Source organism: Dicentrarchus labrax, unplaced genomic scaffold (genome assembly GCF_905237075.1).
Source record: "Dicentrarchus labrax unplaced genomic scaffold, dlabrax2021, whole genome shotgun sequence".
Taxonomy (NCBI): Eukaryota; Metazoa; Chordata; class Actinopteri; family Moronidae; genus Dicentrarchus; species Dicentrarchus labrax.
Window position 1 is genome coordinate 30,142,552 of NW_026136711.1, and position 26,054 is coordinate 30,168,605.

The window sequence follows — 26,054 nt, forward strand, 5'->3', positions numbered from 1 at the left end:
GAAAACCTGTCCTGTTGGTGCATTCAGGGACCAAATTAACATTGCTTTCATATCCATGTTTAATTATTTTTGTCCCTGGACCTCGTGGTGCATTCAGGGATACTCTGATAGGGAGATATTTCCAAATGCAAATGGGCTCTTAAATGCATCATCAGAACAGAAAGATAAATATCAGAGTTAGTCTTCACAAGTTGCTGTTAAATACAGCACAGTATGTCATACTTGGTTATGTGTGTCACAGTATATTGCATTGCGGTGTGTCATGGCATCGCTTCCTGTCTGTGTTCAGGTGTCTGTGTTCGGTTATGGTGCCGACAAGCAGGGGAACTGGCACCACTACTGGGAGGAGAATCGCTATGCCGGAGCCTTCAGGAAGACCGGTGTCCACAGTGCCGACTTCGAAACGCAGGTCATCCACCAACTCGCCAAGGAGGGCAAGATCAGTCTGCACCTGTGACACGACCACTGACCCACAGACTGATGGACAGACCCACAGACATGCTGACTGACCCACAGACTGATCTCTTACTGACCAGCAGATCATTCGCCACTTAATTATTGAGACCAAGAACCAGCTACATGTCGTCTGATATCCAGCTGAGTCGGTCTGATTGTGACACTCGGATGTCCTCTCGCACTGAAAAACCAAATTTTAGCCGACTCTGGACCGCGTATGGCTGCCAGATTTGGCTTGTTATTAGGGGATTTGGACGGGAATCAGACCTGTGTACTTCTTGCACGTCAATCATCACGCCTGCCTTAAGTCAGACACCCAGGTTGTGCTGGATTGAAGCCGCTGTTGGGCAGAGACATTTTTACATACATGGATAACCTGTGGACAGATTGTTCGAGGGTGGAAGGAGCTAAAGGCGCTACCTCCACCTGGTGGGTAGTGGCTCAGATACCCTCCCTGTGCAGACTTGAATGATTTCCAGCTCAACACACACAGACTGTGTTTCGGGACCCTCCACTGTTTAAACAGACAAACCGTCCTGCTGTCTGTGACTGCGAGGATCAACCACACAAGTTTTGCTCTGAGTGGGAAAAACCACAGACTGTTTATATATTTTGTATTGGATTTTATAGACAGTATAAAGGGATAACCTCTTCTTTTTTTTTTTTTTATCAAAGCACTTTGCCCTTTAGAAGAAACGGCACAAAGAGGCCCAGTTGTTGCTTCTCAGTCCAACCACATTATGAGACTTTTTGTATTTTATATCATTTATAATCCATTTATTTTAACTGAATCTTAAACCGTCCTGATCTGTTTCTGTCCTGACTGACTGAAACTGGAAACAAAAAAGTTATCTTCAGGTCACCAATGATACTTCCTGTCTTTGCCATATATGGAGCTGGAGGCAGTGAGTGGGAGGAGCCTGTGTGAAGTTCTCAGCCTGTGTCTCCATGTGTTCGACAGTCTGCAGCCGAATTCACAAACTGTCAAACAGAAATATTTTATTGGTATTTAATACTAATTGTTTGTAAAACATTTCAGCTTACAATAAACAGAGTTAATAAGTCAAATTTTACAACATAATTTAAGATTAAAGCTGCAGACTGTTGAACTTCGTGGACAGACGTGATTTAACTCCTATGAGTCAGAGCTCAGCTGATGGGAGTCACAAAGACTGCACGACTTTTAACTAAAGATTTATTAAATAAAACTTAACAAGAACAAAGTCAAACAATCAGTAACATCCCCAGTGTGTGCAGTGCATGAACGAATAGAAGATGTAGTGCAATGTACTAAAGTCCAACCAAAAATAACCAACCATATAAATGAAGAGACTGACCAGTCCAGCGGGTAGCAGAGGAGTCAGTCAGCTGGACCTTCTGTTAATGGTAGATAACAGTGTGCAGAGTGCTGTCACACCTGTAGTGTAAATGTAAAACTGTTGCTGATTGTCAGTCATAAGTTGTCTGAATATTTGTGGCTTCATTACAATGCGGACGTTTTCACACAGAGTTAGTTTGAGTCTGAATCTGAGTTTGATCGTACCTCCCTCCCTTTTTATTTCAGCTAACCGATGGCTGCTCAGCAAATCTTGTGTTCCTCCCACTGGTTGTATGTGCCTTTGATTAACGCTACACATCAACTGTCAATCATAGTTTTGCTTTCGAACATCCCTTTTTAACTGGTTTTTGCCTTATTATATTATACAACAAATATATTTTACTTTCAAAGTTAACACAGATGTCTACTCTGTTAAAACACATTTGTCAGTGATCAGTTCTTCAAAAGCTGATTTAGCTGCTTGACCTGTTGCACTAGTAAGCAGCACCTTGTCTTTTCCAGTAACGTTAGCAAATGTTACTTTTTCCTTGAAGGAAAAAGTAACAGATTTATGGACTTAATGCATCCACAATCTCAATGAAAGTTAGACGAGATTAATTTGTGCATTGTTTTGATTTTTTTAAAGAAAGATAATCTGGTATTACCAAGCAATAATTAAGCCCTGATCTGCCCCCTGGTGGATCTAGCTGTGCTTTTAGTTGTTTATTGTTCTGATTGGCAGTACGCTATAAAACTGTAGCTTTCTTATCTCTCTTGTTTTCTTGTTAATGGAGGATGTGGATTTGAGGTTTCCAGTGGGACTTCAAATTGGCTTTTGACTGAGCAGTACAGTGCTGAGACTACCACTTTCAGGTCGACTATGGGATCTGTAAAACTGTTGACATATCCCAAACTTTGTCGATCTGTTTCCAGATTCAGACCAATCTGCCAGTGTGAAATCGTTAAGTCAAGAGCTCAGTCTGCTTCAAACAAACGTGCTGGTACAATGTCTGAGGGCTAGAAAAGAAGTAGTTTGTAGAAGTGTTCTTTAACCACGTCAGAAGGCCAAAGTATTTATAGTTGTTCCGAAACAGCCAACCTGGAAAGCAGAGTGAAAAGGCTTGCAGACTCCTCCTGGCTGCATCCCACCGTCACCCTGAGCTCTGTCCAACTACTCTTTGTCTTTGTACTCCTGAATGGTACAAATGCGGATAACGGCGCACAGTCTCTCCTCGAAGTGACAAAGACTGCAGCTGTCGGAGAGGGAGGTTTCAGACGCTGTTAGATGATCCCACAGGCACTTAGTCTGAAGCAGACTGAAGCCTCTATAAATAATCATAAATGCTGAATCATCTGGAGGCTGTTGCTCTGTCATTAGCTCAGCTGCACTTTACAGTTTAACCCTGTTTGTCTGGAACAAGCCACAAGTTCTCTTGCAACCCGACTGCTGAGTCATCTTAAGCTGCGGTTTAATCGGAAACATCTGCTGCTTGTTTTTTTATAGTTCCTGTTCATTGCTGAGATTTAACACTTTGTTGGCTTCTTCGGGAAAACTTCCTGCTGGGAAATTGGGAAATTATCCACTTTATGAGGAACTTTCAGCCACTAAATGACAGAGCAGCAGTCCTCTGGAGACCTGAGCTGGATGTCTGGATGCCAGGTTTTGGAATTTGCAGACTAAGTTATAGTAAAAAGATTTTGTTTGTTGTGAGTATAAATCCAAAGTTGTGCTTTTTAGATTCCCTGCAGCCTGGAAATTTTGAGAGAATTTCTGTGAAGAATGCAGGAAGGTGCAAATTTAATCAAATCAAGCTGCTGGTAATACCACCACAAATGACTGTCAGTGATCTGTAGATTTAGAGCAGAGCGACATCCACTGACCAAACAAGATGTATGTGTGATGTATGTTCAGTTATCATAGCTTTAATTCAGCTCATAATCTTTAAACTGTGACTATGATAAAACAGAAAGAAAATGTTGGTTTCACTTAACAAACAACCTGCTGATCACAAGTTCATTCATTCATTCATTCATTCATTCATAGTTACCAAACAGACAGAAGCACTGTGATATTTCAAAACAACATAAACCCACCACTGTCACTTTGAATGAAATAAAAAAAATAAAGAAATTCAAGAGGGCTGTTTTCTATCATGAACTCTGGAGGTAAATGTTGACACAATCAAACTCAAATGAGAAAAGTTCGACTGACAAATTTGAAATTTGATTTGTCTATAAAAGTTCTTCCTCGTGGGAGAGTATTGCTGCCACCATGATGAAAAACAATCAGCTCAGTTTGCAGAGGTTGTAAGTCATGTTACTGTAGAAAGGTGATTAAGTAATAAGTTACATAGACGTTTCTGGTTAAAACAGAATTATTTGGTATGTAGTGATTACAAGATGAACGCATGAAGCATGAAAAATGTCTTTTTGTTTTAACAAGAAACTTGATTAAAATGTATTTTTCTAATAGTGGCAGCAATACGCTGCCGTACTTACTCATTGAGGCGTTGATATCCTGTGACATCGAAGCTGTGTCACATTTCAGGCTCCGCCTCCTCTGTTGCCCACGTTTACAGACCGACTGATGTTACCTGAATTTAGAGAGAACTGGGGCACGTTCAGCCGCCGCAAATATCTATTTTTGTCACAGCAACAGACATTTAGTCGATACCAATACTAGTGAAATGCCACGATTCTCGATACCGATTTGATACTACGGTAAAAAAATATGGATGTCACCAAGTTTTTTGCCTCTTTTTTTTGTATCAGCAGATATTGAGTATCTGCTGATACCAAGTCGTGATGCAATACTTACTATACTATAATACAGGTGAATAGATCTGCATTGCTTTAAGAAAAGCTTAAGCTGCTTCTTAATGTTTTTTTTTATACTTTACTGAATAACAAAGTAGGCTATAAAACAGCCTAACAAACTATCTCTCTGCCTTTAAAAGTGTCCTGTAGTGTTTGTTGCTTCAGTGCAGTTACCTGAATGAACTATATTCTGCTGAGTGTTTATTTTTTCATGGATTACAAGTTGCTTATTTGCTTTTTGTTCGCGGGGCTGTAGTTCCACTTGTAGTGGCGTGGTGAGTGTGCGTCTCTCCACTGTCCGTCTCGTCTGTGAGCTCCCACACACACACACACACACACACACACACACAGCAGAGTGGAGAGAGACAGTGGAGAGGGTTGATGACATCCCTAATTTAAACGGAAACAGTGCATTTAAATAAACGTAAGTACAGGTTTGCTGCACCAAACGAGATGAAACACTCCTCAAAGCATTGCACACCGTTCTGAGGAAACTTCTTTCAACCTGGAAACTGTAACAGACTGAACGTGCCCCTGGTATTTATCCTTTGGTCTTCAGTATCCCACAATCCTTTGTGCTCTGGTCACGGGTTGGACCTTTTAAAGCCCCACTCCACCAAGGAGGCGGAGCATGAAATAGAAGAGGAGCGGCTTGTGTGGTGGCATCTTCACCGGATCAATAACAATAAATACATTCGAATAAAATAGAACAGAGAAAAGTTGTTCAGTTGACTTCAAAATAAAAGTCCAGTGGATTGTTTTATTTTGAAGTAACCTGCCGTTATCTTTGTGCTTAATAAAATATTTTCAATCTTAAATAAATAAATAAATAAATACAAGTATCGTCAACATCAACCTTGAATCCTCGCTGATCTGATCTGGTCTGTGTGAGGCTGTCTCCATGGCAACGTTACCACATAACCCAAGCCACATAAAGATCTAGTCCGGTCTAGATTCTTCACTGAAAGATCATCTGTAACGTTTCCATGGTAACAGAAGGCATAAGAAAAGCTGGTTGCTACGACAACATGGTTGACAACAGGAACTGTGGCTGGACCAGGATCTTGTGAGGTCACAGGATGCTGGAGCTGGTCAGGACCAGATCAGTCAAGTCCCGAGAGGTGGAGAAGGACAATAACCTGAAAGCCTGATCTGGTTTGGTTCTCCTGAGCTCCAGGTTCTGGTCCTCCCGGGTGACTGATGTGGTCTGGATCTGAACTGGTCCAGGGGTCTGCACCTGTCCTGGTCCAGGGGTCTGCACCTGTCCTGGTCTGGTCTGGTCTTGTCCAGATTCATGTCAGTCTGAGAGCAGCTGGACGAAGGAGGATGGAAACAAACCTCTCCGTTCCGGTTCATCCTCTATGTAACCATGCTGCATACACACACACACACACACACACACACACACACACACACACACACACACACACACACACACACACACACACACACACACGTCATGAAAAAAGGGGTCAAATATTGAGGTTAAACCGCTGAGCTACATTCAATAGCTAGCGGGACAGCTTCGACCCACCGGTGGAGAACCAATCAGAGGTCAGGAGGATGATACGTACCCACCAATCACTGTCCTCCTGGCCCAGGACCACCAGCACCTGTCCCTCAGAGAAGCTCAGCTCATCGTGGTGGTCGGCCTGGCAGTCGTACAGCGCCTCAACACGACGGCTTGTTGTACCCCGAGGCTGATTGACATAATAATACTTAAAAATGCAGAATAATAATAAATAATACTGAAAAAATTATAGTAATACTAATAAATATTACTACTTATTAGAAAAGGATTAAGTGAGTAAAGAAAATATGCTCACTGTTCGAGCAAATGTAAGTAGGTGGCAACAAAAATGTATGTTTTGCAGTAAACTAAAAATACAAGTAAAAGATCAAAACCTCACTTGAGTAAAGTACTAAGGTATTAACACCAAAGTATACTTCAAGTAACAAAAGTAAAATATCAGAGTGTGTTATATATTTTAAGTTTTTTTATATATGAAAGTAATATATACATATATAAACTAGAATTAATTAGTTGATTTATATTTTGTATTAATGATCTTAATATGCAAAGTAACAAGTAATTAAAGCTATCAAATAAATGTAGTGAAGAAAGAAAGTACAATATTATACAATAATTTATACAGTACAATATCTGAAATGTAGCTGAGTAGAATTATAAAGTCACAAAAATGTAATTACTCAATTAAAGAACAAGTTTCTTAAATTGTACTTAAGTAAATGTACTTAGTTACATTTCATCACTTTTTGTCTCCAAGGTGTTGCTACATGGTTGCTAAGGCATTAGCATGTGGTTACTACGTGGTGTTGCTAGGCTGTGGAGGGCTGTTGCTAAGGTGCGTTAAGAGATGCGGTCTCTAGGGGGTTCAATGGCGATTCTCTGCGGTTGCTTTGAAGATCTCACCAATGATCTGCGAGGAAGCGGCTGGGGGGCGGGGCCTCTTCTGTCACTCTCGAAGCTCTGGGAGCGCTGACTGGTGGGAGACCCGTTGGGCGGGGCTTTACTGGCAGGGAACAGGAAGTGGGAGGAGCTACCGTCACTGTCTGCCCTCCGAAAACCTCAGAGAAAGAGAAACAAATAATGTAAATATTTACATTTTTAAAGTTGTTTAGGAATATGTACATTGTAGAAGAACAGGATGATAATCAGATATTCTCACTCATTATTGGATTGGAAGTGTTGGGCAGTAACTTATTATTAGTAATTATATTACAGTAATAATGTTACTTTCCCCAGTCACTAGTAGTGTTACTACTTACTAATACATTTCAGCAATTAAATTACAGTTACCTCTCAAAAAAGGCTTTGTTACAACCTTACTTTTGTTGTCACCCCCCTACCTATTTAAAATCCAACAATCCAATCACATCCTTGGATTCATTTTTGTATTCGTAGAGAAAAGTAGTTTGGAAGATGGAAATGTTTACATTCAGCAGCTGGTAATATCTAATTACTTTGATTTTAACAAACAAAACTGGATTTTAATTGTCATAGATCAGAATTTTGGGGAGATGGAACACAATAACCAAATGTCTGTGTGAGTAGCAGAAAAGTAATATAATTAGTAGTGTAACTAATTACTGTATATTACTTTTTCAAAGAGTAATGACTAATAAATTCAATTTTCAACAATTTACTATATTGGTTAAATCAGACTGGAGAAGCTGCGGCACAAAGATGATCAGTTATAACTTTAACCCTTAAACTTATGAAAGCATTTGAGCTCAAATGTCTTACTTTTGAAGTAACCAGAGCTAATTCTAGAAATAAACCAATACTTTTACAGGATACTCAAAAGTGCAACTATGAAACAAATAACAAGTTAAAACCTTTTCTTCAAACTGGAAATTAACAAAACAAACTGAATTTTAATAATGGAGAGAATAACCTACAGAATTAGAAGTGGAATTAAAAGTGGTGGAGTTAATGATTTAAATGTGAAGTTGCATTATAAAAGGTAAACACAACTTTTAGAAGTATATAATAGATGAAAAGAGGTCGGCCATTTTAATAAATAAAGTATTTATGTAATTTATTATTTTTAATTTTGGGGGAGATTTCCCTTTTTTATTATACCATAACAGATTTAGATTTTTGTTTTATATACATGATCATTTTTCTACATTTTATATAAATATACATATATATATAAAGAGAGAGAGAGAGAGAGAGGACTAAAGATATTTACTTTACAACAAAAGAAAAGAAGACCTGAAGAATAACATAGGAGTTCAAAAATGATCCAGTATAAGAAACTGAAATAAAGTAAGGCAACCAACAATTATTTCCATTATTGATTAATCATCAGATTGTCTTCCAATTAAATGGATTTAGTCTATAAAATTGTCACAAAAGAGTAAAAATGTTCAACGCAGTTTCCCAAAGTTCAAGTGACAGTTAAAATTTGTCTTTTAACTTTCACTTCAGTTCTTACATCAGTGAAGTCATCAATATTTGGTATTTTTGCTTTAAAAATGACTATGATAATGATGATAATTGGCAATTAATTTTCTTTCTCTTGATCAAATAATTAATCAACCGACTACGATAAAGTAGAAAAAAGATATCGTATATAATATATATAATATAATAAATACTGTTAAAACTAGAGTTTACAATCTAACTCTCTCATTTCTCTGCTATTTGTCCTCCACTGGTTTAAGCTCCAGTCACACATGATGGATTCATCAGACTCCAAACAGATAAAACAGACATTGATCCGAGAGGAGGAAGCTGGATGCTTTCTGGACAGGAAGTACCTCTGTCAGGTCGTTCAGCCAGCGAGCTGAGGGGAGACACTGGCCTGCACAGACAGACAGACAGACAGACAGAGAGAGAGAGAGAGAGAGACAGGTTTATTATCGGAGATGTAATTTAGCTTCAGTCCACCAGAGGTCAGTACAGTCTCTCATTTCAACTGAAGAAGAGTTGTTTGAGTTTCTGCTCCTTTAAATTTAGAGGGGAAGTATTTTGTTTCTTTTAACTGAAGCTCAATAATGAACGCAACCAGGCTCAACTTTCACATCATGCTGCATCATTTTAGACACATCTCACCAAAATTCAGCCAGACACATTTGATATATTTTCAACCTCAATATAATCTGAATAAAGTTGGAACAAAAGTTTGGACAAACAGCACAGGTTTGTAAAGATGAAGCCACCAGAGGTTTCTGTCAACTTTATATAGTTTTACAATGTGGCAGTTTCTTTATGGTAAACCTATCTTATATAGAAAACACTTATAAATGGCTCAGTCAAAGGCAACAAAAACATTATGGTTATTATACATTATACATATTATAATATTTATATATATTATATTTAATTCCTGACAATAGATCCTCCTGAATGTTACACACTGTGGACCTTTGATGCACCATCCAGCGAGCACAGTAAGTGCATGTGTGTAACTGTTTTTATTTTTTGTATTTTAGACTGCAGACGATAACACGATGATTATTATTGCTTTTATGTCTCATCTGCCTTTGTGATGTAGGTGGCGATAACAGAGGATACGTTTTTATCAGTGACTTTTTCTAGCCGATTCCACTGACGCGCTGTTTATGTGCTCAGGGCGTCACACAGGTTTATTACATTCGGAAGAGTTAAACCCTCTCTGTCACTACAGCTTTTTTCTCTGCTGTCCAACAGAAACGGCGTAGGAGTGTGTTCTCTCAACGGAGCCATCAACTGCAACAATGGACGAGGCGTTAGGGAAGCACAAGAGCATCGTTACAACAAAGTAATGTAAAGTTCAGACAACAGAAACAGTTCAGAGCTGTGGGAGTAAAGAGGGTTGTAGCTCTTCAAGTTATGCGTCCAGAGTGATCACCATCATGTTGTCGTATGTATGGTTTCTGATTGATCTATTTATGCACACACCTGCTGTATAATGTTATGGATTATTGTTGCAGGTGATGTTTTAAATTGTGTGTTTAAGTCCCTGACTGAGTGATATAATTTATAGATATTTCATATTAAATTAAAAACTGTACAGTGAACCTAAATATTCAGTTACTGCAAGACGTTTGTGTAAAAGGAGTGATTTGGATCAGTTTTGAGCAGATTATTTGCTGTTTTGTAAAGTTTTTATACAATTCTGTCTGTATTATGTATTTTTTATCATTTTTATCAATCATACAGACTTAATAGGCTTCTTTTTTGACAAATTTAGTGTTTTCTTGTTCCTGATGCTTGGTCATTGTTCTATTAGACAATTAACTTAAAATCAAGAGGGCTTCACAACCCCTCATGAAGCTTTGGCAACCCCTAGTGGGAGTCTCAGTTGGGAACCACTGCCTATGGTCATGTTGTAAATTGTTATGTATTGATCTGAAATACTTTGCGAAATATAAAATATAAAATATTTGACAGAGATTTAGAAAAGGATCCAATGTCTTTGTTTTAGGGCCCTCTCAAGTAGGAATATCACTACTGTAGCTATCAAAAGGTTATAATAATATATAATAATATTATTCTACTGCTAGAAAGAATATATGGAAAAAATATATTATTACAGTGGACGAGTGAGGAGGGCCCTTCTGTCAATGGTTGGTTCAAATATTATAATAATTATATTTAAACTGGTTTCTATGCTGCAATCCAAAGCAAACAGCCTTTATTTTAATGATCCTGGACCTGATTTATATTACATTATTTTACAAGGAGTCCACTGAACCTGAACTCTTGTAACCTGTGATTTACCTACAACAGTGTACTTCCTCTAATATCCTGTATGTTTGTTGAACTGTGCTGTTTTTGTTTGTTTATGTGACTGTTGCTTATGTTTGTGTTATTATTATTGTGGAAAAACAAGAAAATCCAATAAATATATGCTTGAAAAAAAATGTCTTTTGATGGATTTCACTAAAGCTACTAAGGAAGATTGTTTGTATATTATGTAGTTTGCTGTAAGCACTAATAAGTGTCTACACAAATGAAAAATCCAGACTATCTGGCACCTGGGCAGGTGTGACATCATGCCCCCACGATCCAATCAGAAGCCTCGTTCCCTTGGATGTGTTTATTGTGATAAAATGGAAATTTATATTTAAATTCAGTGTGTCTCAGATACTCACACACACTTCTTAAAGGAGGAATCTGGACCGCTGTAGATCCTGGGACTGGTTGGCAACCCGTAATCTTCAGAGACACACACACACACACACACACACACACACAGAGAGTTAATAACACACAATCACTTTGACAGATTAATTGCAGTGTGTCTCTCAGATGTTACCGTGTTTGCTGGACTCGGAGCAGCTCCTCTTGTGTCGGACGGCGATGGGAGGAGGGGTCGACTTTCTGTTCCCTGTCAGGGGGAAGAAGACCTCCCCCTCTTCTTCGTCTTCCTCTCCAACACCTTCCCCCCCAGGAGGGGGAGGAGGAGGAACATTGGGAGCTGGAGGACGATAGAAAGTAAAGATGTTTAAGTATATTCGATTATATTTTTAGTAAGCGGCCTTTCCATTAAGATACACTGCCATTAGCTGCAGAGACAGTTTGAAATGTGTCTATGGAGGGAAAAGACTTCATGTCATGTAAGTTAGATTAAAGATGGGATCCATTTCATGTTTTATTGCTGATTTTAGAGCAATACTTTCAACATGGCGGACTCCACAGAAGGCGACTGCATCTGTAGATAAATAACAGCTCATTCTAAGGTAACAAACTGACTCTTATATTCAAGTGATTATAAACTAATGAAAACATAGTTATGTATATTCTGACAGTAGATCCTCCTAAATGTTACACACACCTTTAAGCACAGTAGACCAGTTTGTATTGGATAAAATAAAATGTTTGACCTGATGATGGCGATCAGGTGAACAGCGGAGTCGTTACAATTCATCGATGAGGCGACAATGAATGAATGTGTTTATCAAAATTTCATGACAAACCATCCAATAGTTGAGATATTTTAGGTTGAACCAAAGTGGTGAACCAACCGACATTACAATCACTGCTAGCATGAATAAAAACTCAAGTTGTGTTTTAGTAAGGTAATGTTTTTTTTTGTGGCAGATTTTATTCATTGAGCTTGTCAGCGTCCACATAGTTATAAGTGTAAGAAGTTCTTTAAGTTGTTCTTGTCTGACAAATGATTCACCACTGCAACAATATATGTGATGTCTTATTAGTCCATGTAGGCTGACAATTTCAAAAGCATAACTGACTCAAATAACGTCAACATTAATGTTTTTTTATTGCTGTTAAGCTGCTGACAGTGAAAGTCAAAACTTTCTGCAGATGTTTCACATAAAAAATCTACCAAACGTTACAGATGTGACCAAAAAAAAGCACACCAATCAGAATCTGAGCTCACCTTTGACCCTCGGTGGCAGCGGAGGCGCAGGGGAGGACGGGGGAGGAGGTGGGGGGCTGGAGGCAGAGCCAGCTGGCCGGCTGTGGAGCTCCATAGCCATGGCGAGCCTCCTCCCCACGCTGAGCAGACCTCCTCCAGCTGCTCCAGAGGAGGACGGGTTCATGGACGAGGAGGTGGACTGACTGAAGATGAAGGGACGGGAGGAGAAGGAGAAAGAGGAGCTGAAGGAGGAGGACGAGGAAGGGGAGAAGCGCTCTTTCTTCACAGGACCATTCTGAAACAGAAGAGGAGAAGTGATGTTAGTTCATCGACAGTTTACTGGAAGAGTCACACCACTAAACTAAATTATTACTTAAATTATAATAAAAGGGGTAAATGGGTAAACTACATTTTGGTAAAAGAAAAAAGGAGGAAGAAAAATAACAACAACTAAGAAGGCAAGAATTAAGAAAATAAAGTAAATAATAATAATAACTATTAACCAATCGTCCTTACATCAGACAATCAGTTCATAGACCCTATACTCACAACAGACCGAATAAAGAATCTTTACCAGACAAAGAATATTTAATGTTATAGCAGAGCTGGGTTGTGAAACTCGAACAAAGAAGGAATTAAGCAGATATATCAGCAGGCTGTCCGTTACCATGGTTACCTTGTCGTCAAAGTCATCATCACTGTCGTAGAGGTCGTCGTGACGAAGCCTCCACTCGTACTCCACATGGACGTGATGGTCAAACTGGTTGGACTGGGCCTGCTGCAGCTGCACAAACACACACACAGTTTCAGAAAGTGTAACGTTGACATCAGTGGTCACACGTAGAGAAGTGTAACTTGGACCTCACCAGCGCCTCACAGTGGCCGTGCTTCAACCTGCGGCTCATGTCCAGCGCGGTCTCTCCTAACTCGTTCTCTGTTAAAGGAGTTAACAAATGTTACAAATATGTTTTCTGTTGTCATTATCGTCAACAGGAAACGTTTATGCACTTTTACAAAACAACAATGTCCTCATTTTCTACGACAGTCAGTTATCACTTCTTCTTTTTTTGTCAAAAACCTTGTTTCAGGGTTAAAGTTTGAACTAGTTTTAGGTAAAGGTTGGGGGGCAGGGCGAGCGTATGTATGTGTGTGTTGTTGTGTATGCATTACTGATGTGCGTGTTGGCCCTGGCTCTCAGCAGCAGTCTCACACAGTCGCTCTTGTTGTGCAGACAGCTGTAGTGTAGCGCCGTGTTTCCTGCTGATGTCTGCACGTCCACGTTGGAGCTGAACAAAAACAAACACACAGGTGAACATATTACCACACACTGAGATGAAATACACTCCGAAACATCAATGTCAGAGCAGAGACTGACCAGTTCTGAGCCAGGAAATCCAGGATGTGCAGCGACGTCCTGTCAGCCAATAGGACCGCTAGATGGAGCGCCGTTTCCCCTTTCTCCTGTTGGGAAGGAAACACTGCTGAGTGTGTACATGTTTTGTTTACAGGTGTGTACCTGTATGAACCAATATGTGTGCGTACCAGTATATAACTGTATGTGTGGGTACCAGTATGTGTGTACCTGTATGTGTGTGTGCAGCGGCTGGCTCAGCTCCGTCCTCTGAGCGTACAGCTGGATCAGACTGTAGATGTCGCAGTTTTTGGTCGCCTCCTGCAGGCCGAGTCGCAGCGCCGAAGGAGAGCTGTGGCTCCGCCTCACAAAATTAACGTCCTGATACTTTGATAAGATGAAGTCTTTACGCTCCCCCCTGCGAACATACAGCACAAATATATAGTATCAGTTGTTGGGGACAATTGGGGACAATTGGTTAAGATTAGGGTAAGGGGTGTGTGTGTGTGTGTGTGTGTGTGTGTGTGTGTGTGTGTGTGTGTGTGTGTGTGTGTGTCTTACATGTGGCTGTGTTGGGAGGGCTTCAGTGACGGACTCAGCAGGTTCGCCTCCAGTATTTCATTAAAACCAGAGTTACCAACATTTCTAGCCAACTGGAAGAGAGAAAAAACAAAATTCACCCCCCGCACAAAGTTAGAGCCTGTTGAAAACGACTTAATGTCTGAAATTAATCTCGTAAGTCTAGCGAGTCAGAGCTGACTGAAAATCAAAGAAATCCCCCTTGAAAGAACTACAAAGCTGTTTGATTTACATGTTTTATCTCATTAGCCAACAAGCTAATCCGACACCAATCCATTCTGTAGCCAGTGGTCCCGTTCAGTCTCATCACAGACAATTTAAGGACACTCATAGTTGAAGCACTGACACAGCCTGAATGGATATGACACACAATCTGCAGCTTCAACCTGACAATAGTTCTCTGCCCTATCTCAACTGTCAGGACCACAGGATGGACAGGCCGGACTTACCAGCAGGTCAGAGGTCCCCAGACTGTCGAGGCTCAGAGATTGGATCCTGGAGACGTGTACCCCCATCTCCCTGTGGATCCCTGAACACTCGATACAGGTCAGGATCCCCAGGTTGGTTGAGAGCCATCCAGGATCTACAGAAAGAGAGAGAGAGAATTAAACTTTATTGTCATTGCCATACAGTATCTGTTAGATAAGTGACAGTGACAGTAGAAAAGATTTGATTTAATTTAATTAATTAGCCATTTATTTCCTCAAGAAAGATGCATTGATTAATTGATTAACTGATTAATTGACTGACAGAGATTACCTGGAGCTCCACAGTCACAGCAGTTGTTGTTTCCTGGCATCCGTTTGATGTCATCAGTGATGGCCCGGGTCAGATCCTCCACGCTGCTCTCTCCACCTCCTCCCCCTCTCCTCCCCCCGTCTAGAGCCACGTTCAGAGCCTCCTGCTTACTGTTACTGAGCACCGAGATCCAGCTGAACACACACACACACACATACATACAGATACACACAAACACACACAACACATTTAATACTTTTTTCCAGTATTGGACTTTATCCATAGCTGAGCAGAATAAAGTTTATTTTTTACTCACGCCACACATTCAGCTTCATCCTCAGCCAGGAAGTGGTAGGTCCGATTATCTGTAGGACAAAGTGTCTGTTATATATTATCCAATGTAACTGTGTGTGTTTATACTGTGGCCATGGAAAATTCTGGATTCTGATTGGCTGTAAGGTGTGCATTAACTTTTAGTTAGTTAGTAACAGACAGTATAACATGCTGAATGAATGGCAGCAACAGTGAGGCTAAAGAGCTTTAAGATAGAGTTATTTAGGTAACCTTCCTGCTTGTTTTGACAGACAACTGGCAGCACTTCTGAGGATCAAGAACTATACAGTACTTTAAAATGTTTAAAACATTAGTTTTAGATATGAGTAAATGAATGACTGATGTTGATTGTAACGCAGGTGATTACAATGCCCTAAATCAATCAAAAAACACCCTTATTGGGTCATATCTCAACATTTAATTCAATTACAAACTAATATCCTATGTATAATTATTTGTTGATACTATATTTACACTTATATTCACATTATGCTTGATTGTATCTATCATGCAAAAATATAATATATATAGTTCAATATTTTAAATATACTGTATATGTGATCTGGAACAACAGGAAACTGCACTATTGGTTGCACACACGTTATACTTCTGCTCACTGATCTGGGGTCTTTAGTTTTATTATTTTATATCTTTATCATATTCCAGTGTGTGTGTGTGTGTGTGTGTCTCTGTGTGTGTGTGTGTGTGTGTTTGTGTGTGTGTGTGTGCGTGTCTTACGAGAGATGAGGTCGAAGCATTTCTTGTCCTCCACACTGGGTTTAACTTGACAGGTGAGCAGGTTTAGTCTGGTAGGAGGTTTATTAGGCTGAGAGAGAGAGAAAAGAAGATCAATCAATGAAATCTTCACTTACACATTTCATTCAGGTTTAATGCCGGTTACAAACAAATAATGATATATAGTATAAAACAAATATAGACATAAGATTAAAAACTGAATAAAAACATGAGAAAAAACAATAAAAACTGTCAACAAAATAAAGGTCATCATCCTGACATGATGTTAACAATAAAGCATAATCTGAGGTGCAAGATCATTTTTTTAACATCAGTTTCCAAAGGATAGACAGATGAGTACAGGTCGGAGGTTACATCTAATCACACACACACACACACACACACACACACACACACACACACACACACACACACACACACACACACACACACACACACACACACACACAGGTGAGCTCACAGTAGCGTGTGCAATCGTCAGGTAACAGTTGTGCACTGAACATTTCCTCTTCTGCCACATTTTCCTCAGCCTGAAACACAAACAGACACACAGTTATAGTCCTGTTCTTAACACTGGTCACTGTTTCAGTGTGTTCGTCAGTGTGCTTGTTCATTTTTTACCCGTCACTCTTCTTGTAGAGGAATCCCGTTCTTTCTGTCCCGTACTGTTTGTCTCCCAGCAGCTGATGCATACTGTACGTCTGCTTAGGTAAAGAGTCCTACACACACACACACACACACAGACATTAATCACCTGTTGAACTATATTATAGATGTTACTGTCAGTGTTTGTGTCTCTGACCTGCTCTGTGTGGACGACTGGCCTCAGCTGATCTCTGAGAGACACAAGCTGCTTCTTCTCCTCCTCCTGACGCTGCTTCACCTGCAGACACACAACAGCTCACCTGAGCGCTGTTCTTCAACTGTGGCTCAACTAATCCAGACGAACATGCTGTTATCAGGCTAAAATAATCCCGTTCAGTTGTTTCCAGCTAATTTGGTTATTTGAACACAGTTGGAGGGATGATTTTTTTAGTTATTTGTAATAACAGTGCGCTTTTAATTTGAAATAAAGGCAACACGTGTACAGAGTGAGAGTAAGCTTACATATGATTGGCTGACTACTGATAATGTGATTGCAGTTATGAGGCTAGTGTGTAGCTAAACCTCCGATTAGTACTCATTATGCAGAATGGCCCATTTCATAAAAATTTATTATATTATTGAATTATAATGATTGATTAATTAATATGTACCAGGACAGACACTGTTTAATCAAAATTTGGTTAATGACTACAAGAAAAAACAAAACAAAACACAACACCAACAGTGTGCTTGCGTCCCCTAGAGGCCGCGCTGTTCATTACAGCTGTTTCTTGTCGTACCGTCGTCAGGACTCCATTCAGCTCTTCCATGTACTGCTTCAACCTCTGAGTGGTGGAAACACACTCCTGCAGGAAACTACACACACAGAGATACAGTAAATATAACCATATCAGTTTACTGCATGTTGCCTTGTGTGTTTTTTGTGTGTGTGTGTGTGTGTGTGTGTGTGTGTGTGTGTGTGTTCTTACTTGTTGTGGCTGTGGTAGTGTTTGATGAGGTTCTGCAGCAGGTCGACTCCTCTCTTCGTCTTTATCTCGTTGACCTTAATCAGATACTGAGAGAGAGAGAGGTGTCTGTTTATTGGACAGAGAGACGGCTGCACATTTTGTTGTGATGGATGTGTGTAAAGGTGAAGGAGAATGAGGAGGCGGGATCACAGACGGAGGCGGACTCACTGACCTCACACATGCTCAGCTGGAAGGAGCGTCTCTCCTTCTCCAGCTCCTCAGCGATCTCTCCTCCGCTCACCTCGCTCCTCACCATCCCATACTGCCGAGCTAACTCCCTCTTCTCCTTCTCCACCTGTTTACTGCGCACACACACACACACACACACACACACACACACACACACACACACACACACACACACACACACACACACACACACACACACACACACACACACTTTAAACCTTTCATGGTTTTTTTTAATCCACTGATTACATTACAAATATTCCACACTGTCCTTTTAACTCGTCAGTTATAATCCATTAAGCAGCATTCAGCAGAGGTTTCCTCATTAAGCATCTCAAGACCCCTCAGATTTATCTTGTGACCCTCTGGAAGGTCCCGACCCCTAGATTAAACTGTTTGACTGCATAAGAAGAAGGTAAAGCTGGTTCCACCTCAACCAGCTACAACAGTAAAATGCTACTTTCCTGCCAATGCGCTTATCCAGGTTTCTAAAAATAATATATTAACTGTGATATTTACATACACAAACACATAACTACTCCAAAAAACCTGATAACAATAGAGATTCTAGTGTGTATGTAACACCTTATTTAATATAAGAGATAATTTAGTGTGATCATCACTCACAATCTGCTCTCATAGTCCCTCCATGCTTTGTCAAATGGCTTCTTCAGATCCTACAAAGAGAAAGACGGAGAACGTCAGAGGAGGAAACAAGATTCTGGATCCACTGAACTGTTTATGTAAAGTAAAGATAAAGTCCTCACCCCCTTCACCTCCCTTAGGTCTCCTTTAACCAGAGAGTCCAGGAAGAAGTTGATGTTGTGGAGCATGCTCTTTAACTGCGTACACACACATACACACACACATACACACACAAAGATCATCTATGGTGGAAATAATTCCCTGTTGATAGGCATCATGGGTAATACTTCACTTCTTTAAAATGTTGCATATCTGCTTGAAAAATACAATTAAAGTAACTTTCACTGTCAACAAAAATAAATATAAGATGTAAGTTAGATTTAAGGGTGGTAATGGGTAATGTGGCGACAAACAACCACATCCACCTGGTTTTTAATCAGAGATTTTATCCAATGAATGAAGTGTGGAATGAACCAGGTAAAAACAAATCATTGGTCCTTAATTAGAGAGTTTCTCAATGGAGTTTGGAACAGAGCGATTGAGACTCAATTTATTTTTCCAACTGAAGTGTGGAAATGAGCAGAGCCAACTGGGTTTTAAGAAGGTTAAGTTTGCAATGAACAAGTGAACTGAAATCATGGGTTTTTAATTAGCGGAGCTTAGAGTGAACCAGTTATTAGACAACTGGTTTTTGATCCAACCGATTTTTTAAAAAGAGACCTTCTCAATGACGTTTGGGATGAGCTAGTTAAAAAAACAGTATTTTTTTAATTAGAGGATTTGTTTTGAATGGATCAATTAAGATCCAACTGTTTTCCCAATGGACATTTTGAATGCAACAGTTAAGATCGAATTGGTTTAAATCCAAAAGTTTTACCAGTTTGAGTTTAAAATGAGCAGTTAAAAACCAACTGGAAGTTTTCAGTTATCAGGTTTCTCAAGTGAGTTCAGAATAAACTAGTTAATCTAGTTAATTATTAATTGGATGTTTTTCCAATGGAAGTCTGGTATGAACAATTAAGCACTAATCTTGGGGTTTAATTTTAGATTAGATTAGATGTATTTCTAGTTAAAACCCAGATTGCTTTTAATGAATAAGGTAACAGAGCTATAAACCAGCTTCAGAATAACAGGACGCTGCAACTGTTGCGACCTCTGACCTCTGTCACTGATGACTTACCAGGTTCTTCATGGGAGAGAGGAGATCTTTAGAGAAGTCCGCCAGTCGGCAGAAAGCAGAGCCGACCTCGGATTCTCCGTTTGAGTGACAGTTGACTGACAGCTTCTCCATCGAATTAATGTACTGCTCCAGGTGAGACACGTGGTCTGACAGGGGGAGACAGTGTTAGTACAGGAAGATGTGTGTGTGTGTGTGTGTGTGTGTGTGTGTGTGTGTGTGTGTGTGTGTGTGTGTGTGTGTGTGTACCTTGTCCTGATGTGTATTTGGCTTTAGCAGCTTTCTTCATCTTCTGCAACACCAACCGGTCACTGTCCAGAACCTGAACACACATTGAACAGTTTATACATTAAAACCTCAGTGATGATTTAATCCAGCGGTTTTTAACCTGGGGTCCAGGGACCAACAGGGGTCATTGAGTGGGTTTTATGGGGACCCCCGGCGAAAGGAGGAACAGAATATTTTAACTTTTATCACGTTTTTTGGTAGTTGGAATAACGAGGGAAGAAATAGGGTTGAACGTTTGATCATAGATCTTTTTCACAGCAGCCATTTTGCCATTAAAAATAATGGGGTAAACGCAGGTGTTATTGAATGATACTAACACAATAACAGTAACACAGTAACAACATGTACAATAGAAGCAGCCTCACTCTGTCTGACAGAAATGCTGTGAAAAAGGTTTATTGACTAAGATTTTCAAACCTACTTAAAGATTTGACAAAATCCTAGGGGTCTGTGGTCTGATGTGCATCTATTGTGAAGGGTTTGTGAAGTTCTGTTTTAGTCAACAGTATGTGAATCTGTGTGTGTGTGTGTGTGTGTGTGTGTGTGTGTGTGTGTGTGTGTAGAGGGGTGGGAAGGCACTAATACACCTGCTGACTCAACAACACACACACACACACACACACACACACACAGAGGACGAGCTTTGTTCTCGGACAACAGAGAGCTACATTCCTGTGAGTGTCATCGGTCTAAATCTCCACATGAAGCAGCTGAAGTCGGGTGTTTTAAAACTGAAGCTCAGTCCGACATCAGGTTGAGCAATAATCAATAATAAAGGACGATCATCATGAGACGATATAAATCAGTCTATATTCTCAGAGATCTCTGCAGGGCTTTTTCACAGCAGACATTTTGACTTGTCGTATTAGGAAAGACACAGGTATTAATAACAGCATTAAAAAAGTTCTATTGAAGTGTCCCAGTGCTGTGACACTGAGTCAGCATGTACAATACTAACACCCTGAAAACAAAGCAGCTAAAAGTAATATTTATCCTACAGTGACATGGTAAATTGTTCGCAATGTTACAAATAAATTTAATAACATTTATTTTGCATCAAAGTGATTTGTTAGTGATTTGTTTTTATAAGACACTCCTCTCTCTGTACTTTATCCATAAACAGTTTAATAAATGTACAGAAAATGTACTGTATCATGATATGAGAGATTTTATCTGTAGATTTTAGCCATCAAACATTAGAGGCTTCATTTATCAACCGTGTGCTCATTTCTATGAATAAAATAAAAAATTTAGCAATTTCTTGATGACCAACGAGACTCCAGTGGTAAATATAGTCTAATGAAAGACTAACGAATTCCTAAATTAGATCAGAATTAAAAATACATTAGAATGAGAGAGACGTTTGTTTATGTATATTGTGTGTTTTTCCTTCTTTCTTTCAACAGTTTCAGTATAACAGAACATCTAACTGGCTAAGCCAATTGAAATTAATGATACAGAAACATAACAGACCATTTATGGAGCCCCAGTGATGAATTAATGGCATCATTTCAGTCCCAAAAAATTACCTTTTTATCGTTAAAAAGGTAAGTAATAGAATCAACACGAGTGATAGTTGACAATAAATCATTCTGATGGCAGATTTTTAGATTTGTGTGTATTTATGTTACCATTAGGTAGAATGACCTTCATCTTTATTTATGTATCTTTGGACAAGCCACATGTCGCAGTTCGTTTTCAGCTTGGACAACAGCTTGGTAACGAGCAACATTTCAGCTGGTCAAACATTTCTATTCTATTGCTCATAATAACTAATTGTACAGTATATAAACATATAAAATGAGACAAAACGATACTTGTGTCCATAAATCCTTTGCCTGATGCATGCTGGGAAGCTTTCTTGCACAGCTTGTTTAACCTCTTTCATCCACAACCAGTAACTCCACATTGAGGCTCGGACCTCTAAAGCAATGTGGTTGACCGTGTTCAGCATTCTGGGGGCGTTTCTGTATGTAAATGAGTCTGTACAGGCACACTGATGTAGAACAGGTCTATTATTGTTCATTAAAGTTGTGATGTGAATGTTTGATGACATTTCACATTTACACACACACACACACACACACACACACACACACACACACACACACACACACACACACACACACACACACACACACACACACACACAGAACTTGATCTACATATGCTTTGATAAACTGTGGGACAGAATCTGGATCCACCACAGTCCGGTTCACTGTATCATCATGTGACACAGTTTGTTTTATGCATAAAAGTTATTGTAATTTCCAACTTTCTAGCTTCTCTTAAATGCAGCATCAGTGTGCAGGTTGTAGATTAATTCATATCCTCATCAATAATCATCTCTCTGGCTCCTCCTCATTACCATTAAATAACAATAACAATGAATACTAATGAGGATTAATCTGTTGCTGTGGTAACATATGCCAACTCTGTTGGGGGTGAAATGGGGGTTAGGCGGGCGGAGGGGGGCAGTTTGAGGCTCTGTTTTTTAGGCCACTCGAGGACCTGAAGTCTCCGGGTCAATGACTCCACTGACCAACAGTGTGTGTGTGTGTGTGTGTGTGTGTGTGTGTGTGTGTGTGTGTGTGTGTGTGTGTGTGTGTGTGTGTGTGTGTGTGTGTGTGTGTGCGTGTGTGTGTGTGTTGGGGGGGTGGGGGGTTTGCTGCCCGCTGGTTTTAACCCCTCCACCCACCCAAACACACACAGAAACAGACGTCACTCAGCAGCAGAGCAGATTCACAGCCTCACCAACAAACTGCTCAAAACAATTAGTCGATTAATTGATTATATAGAAAATTATTTGATACTATTTTTGTTCCCAGAGACAAAAATGTATTCTTACTGATGTAAAGATCTACTTTTAGGCCTGAGAGGAAAAACATTTAATTAACTTTTTAACTCTGGAAACAGCTCCAATCTCTGCTGATATTTAGGATCATCCTAACCTGTCAGAGGCTGCAGGAGGTCAGACAGACACATGAGAACACAGTGGGGTTATTAATGAAAGATACATTTTTGTAAAAACTAAATCTTCACAACTCCACAGCAACAGAGAAAATGTGTCAGGGATGTTTTGCATCTGTCCAGTCAACAATTTCAGCCACAATAAATCAAACTTTGATCACTCGTACAGCTCCTCACATAATGTTTCATTCATCAGGTTCATTAATTTCCACAAGCTGTTTCAGGAAAAAGTTGTTTTATTAATTAATTTTATATTGCAGATGGCGCAGCTATAAATTGAGAAATATGTTCTCATAGACATTTTTCACAGCAGCCATTTTGACATGAAATAGTAGACACAGGTGTTACCAATGACATTAATCAAGGTTCTGTTCCATTTAGTGTAGCAGAGTGTTTCCAGTGAGCTAACAATAGCAGCACTCTCACTCTGTTTGACCTGAATGGAACTGAACCTTCATTAGTGTCACTGCCTGTGTTTACCCTACTATTTCATGTCAGAATGGCTGCTGTGAAAAAGGTCTATTGATACAGAACATTCCTGTCCTGTGTGTGGTTCGGTTTAGATATTGAAACTCTTTAAGTCGTCTATATAGAACCATAAAAACCTTCTTGTTGTCAGGAGTATAAACGTTTGATTCTAACTGTATGTTTATTAAAAATGTTTCATCATTGTGTAGCTGGTGAACAAACATTTCTTTAAAGTCCTTTAAAGGGGCGGGGCCTATGAACACGATATGTGACATCACAAATAGTTTGTAAGTGAACTCTGGTCCAGTTTGCAACTTATACTTAAGTGTGATGTAGAAACTTAAAGCCACAAGTGCACAAACACTGAAAATGGACTTAACAGTGAGGGAGGAGACATCTTGTGTCCATCAGGAAAACTTTAGAAATTTAAAAAGATTCTGCATATTCATAGATTCTGTAATTTGTAATGAGGTAGAAGGAGTAGATATGTTTTTATGGACTTTAATGTGGACATTATATCAGATTACATTATATCAGACACACATTATTGTTCCAGGCAGACTATTATCACATATATGACGTAATACATGTCTGGAGGGGATCTTAAAAATCGTATTCACTGTTGTCTTGGAGACAGGGGAATTCTGGCAACTCGATAACTGTGTTAAACTTTAAATTAAAGCAGGGTCCCAATTAGAGGCAGGTCCCCTTTACTATCCTGCTGTAGCTACAGGTTTTGACAAATAAAGGCAGGACTCAGTTAGAGGCCTGGTCTGGATTTTATAGAAGTTCTGTGGATGTATAAAACCTCTTGAAACCCACCGAAGTTTTACAGTATTTTAATCGAGGGGAGCTGTAATGGGGGCCGAGCAGCTCATATTTGGCCCCAGGGCCCCCCAAGCAGTCCAGTCCGGCCCTGAATATAGAGTAACACAACTGGTTCATTCATCATTCATCAGGCTGATGAAACCTCCAAAATAAAAGGATCTTACATTTGTAGTCTACTACTACTACTACTACTACTACTGCTGCTGCCACCCTCCTGTGTCAGTACTGACCTCCTCCAGCAGGTAGACGGTGTTCCTGCAGCTGATCATCTTGGAGGTGAAGGAGGAGGTGGTGGGAGAGCTCCAGTCCTCCTGAACCTCCTGCAAGAACTCGGACACGGACACGCACTCCGGCATGGTGCTTCTCAACCCGGGACAAACCGGGACCACCCGGGACAGGACCGGAACAGACTAACAGAGTCCGAGGACTGACAGATCAATTCCACACAAAAGACTGAGGAAACCAGGCGGAACCCTTGCAGCCGTTCCCCAGAGCCAATTATGATCAATAATAAAATAATATGAGTAATAAATGAAGGTGAAATAATCCCATCAGCGCTGATTCCACACTCCCACAGTCCCGTTAGGATGCACTAGCATTACCAGGCTCATAAATGCTCATTAAAGACCTGCTCCGGTGACTCCTCCGTCAGAGTGACTTCACTATGAACCGCAGCATCAGCCGCTTCTTCCTCCAAACAAAAGATGCTTAAATCCAGCAGGAAATAACCCCGAACAGATCAGATTCAACACAAACACCCCACACCACACACACACCACACACACACACACACACACACATTAAAACACTCCCGGGTCCTTAGCGTGTTAAAGCCAGTCAGTCTCTCTCCGGTAGAGCCGCTTCAATCAGAGGAGAGAAAAAAAAAACCTTAAACCCGCCCGGGTCTCTGTGTGTGAACCGGCTGACAAAGAGCGGAGGTGCTGAGCAGAGAAACCGGACCCCCTTTAGACACCGGAACCGGGTTCAGATGAGCGAATCAAACCGGTCTCTGCTCTCCGCTCCAGGAACAGCTTCATGTGTTTTCATCATCAGCTGATTTTTTTTGCTGCTTTTCCTTCTTTATTCAAACCGCATGGAGAGGCGCGTTCACGGTGCACGGCGGCGGGGCTCTGTGCAGCGGCCGCGCGCACTGCTGACCGAGCACAGAGGTGGACTGATTACACCACTGTCTGTTTAATTCATGTCAGAGCCACTGGAAGTCGGTTAAAGCAAGTTAAAACTGCATCTATAGGTCCAGTTTGTAACACTTAGGAGGAGCTGTTGGCAGAAATTAAATATAATATTCCCAGGTATGTTTTCATTAGTGTATAATCACCTCAATATAGATTGTTGTGCTTTTGTGACCTTAGAACAGTGGTTCCCACCCTAGGGGTCGGGCCCCCCACTAGGGGTCGCCAAAGCTTCATGGGGGGGTCGCAAGGCCTTCTTGATTTTAAGGCGTGTTAAAAACGTCAAAAATACACACAGTTGGCCGATATCAGCATGTTTGAAGAAAAATAAATGTAAATTGTGTTGTTGAATCCTGAACAGAACCAATTCAAGGACCAGAGCTGCTTAGGTGGAAAAGAGGTACTCCTGGTCTTTTCCCAATAGTTCCCGCTTGGAGCCATGATTTAAGTGTTTTTGAACCATTAGTTTTACCTCCGCTCACTAAGGCTACGATCACACA

At 40.2% G+C, this 26,054-nt stretch overlaps 2 protein-coding genes across 8 annotated transcripts in view; one reads left to right on the forward strand and one right to left on the reverse strand.

Moving 5' to 3' along the window:
• The window catches only part of st3gal8 (ST3 beta-galactoside alpha-2,3-sialyltransferase 8), a 19,656-nt gene extending 15,751 nt beyond the window's left edge, over window positions 1-3,905 (forward strand). For both annotated transcript variants that reach the window (XM_051414245.1, XM_051414244.1), the window contains exon 9: window positions 290-3,905. In XM_051414245.1, the coding sequence (XP_051270205.1) occupies window positions 290-457 (168 nt within the window). In that variant the 3' untranslated portion in view covers window positions 458-3,905. The remainder of the gene's footprint in view (window positions 1-289) is intronic.
• Window positions 3,678-25,530, reverse strand: unm_sa1614 (un-named sa1614). Of its 6 annotated transcripts, none has more exons than XM_051414240.1 (28): window positions 24,595-25,530; window positions 20,060-20,132; window positions 19,814-19,959; window positions 18,756-18,830; window positions 18,616-18,665; window positions 17,972-18,101; window positions 17,761-17,846; window positions 17,572-17,647; window positions 16,989-17,069; window positions 16,808-16,905; window positions 16,647-16,716; window positions 16,169-16,256; window positions 15,414-15,462; window positions 15,110-15,291; window positions 14,809-14,942; window positions 14,342-14,433; window positions 14,012-14,198; window positions 13,805-13,890; window positions 13,600-13,715; window positions 13,296-13,363; window positions 13,097-13,213; window positions 12,451-12,724; window positions 11,365-11,526; window positions 11,207-11,264; window positions 8,882-8,925; window positions 7,026-7,180; window positions 6,166-6,291; window positions 3,678-5,963 (listed from the first exon to the last, which is right to left on the reverse strand). In XM_051414240.1, the coding sequence occupies exons 1-28, from the start codon at window positions 24,718-24,720 to the stop codon at window positions 5,889-5,891; spliced, it is 3,024 nt and encodes a 1,007-aa protein (XP_051270200.1). In that variant the 5' UTR covers window positions 24,721-25,530; the 3' UTR covers window positions 3,678-5,888. The 6 variants fall into 6 exon arrangements, with proteins under 6 accessions (XP_051270200.1, XP_051270198.1, XP_051270201.1 ...); XM_051414238.1 differs by having other exon boundaries at window positions 11,201-11,264; XM_051414241.1 differs by having other exon boundaries at window positions 11,201-11,264; window positions 15,119-15,291; window positions 24,595-25,529.
• Between the last annotated feature and the right edge of the window lie 524 nt (window positions 25,531-26,054).

Bases quoted from the DNA above. Each gene is read 5' to 3' on its own strand.
- unm_sa1614 (XM_051414238.1), bottom strand. From the start codon at position 24,720: ATGCCGGAGTGCGTGTCCGTGTCCGAGTTCTTGCAGGAGGTTCAGGAG. The intron at 14,434-14,808 runs GTAAGTCCGGCC...TCTCTCTTCCAG, and splicing joins TGGGGACCTCTGACCTGCTG to TTGGCTAGAAATGTTGGTAA. The intron at 8,926-11,200 runs GTGAGTATCTGA...CTGTCTGTGCAG, and splicing joins TCCTCCTTTAAGAAGTGTGT to GCCAGTGTCTCCCCTCAGCT.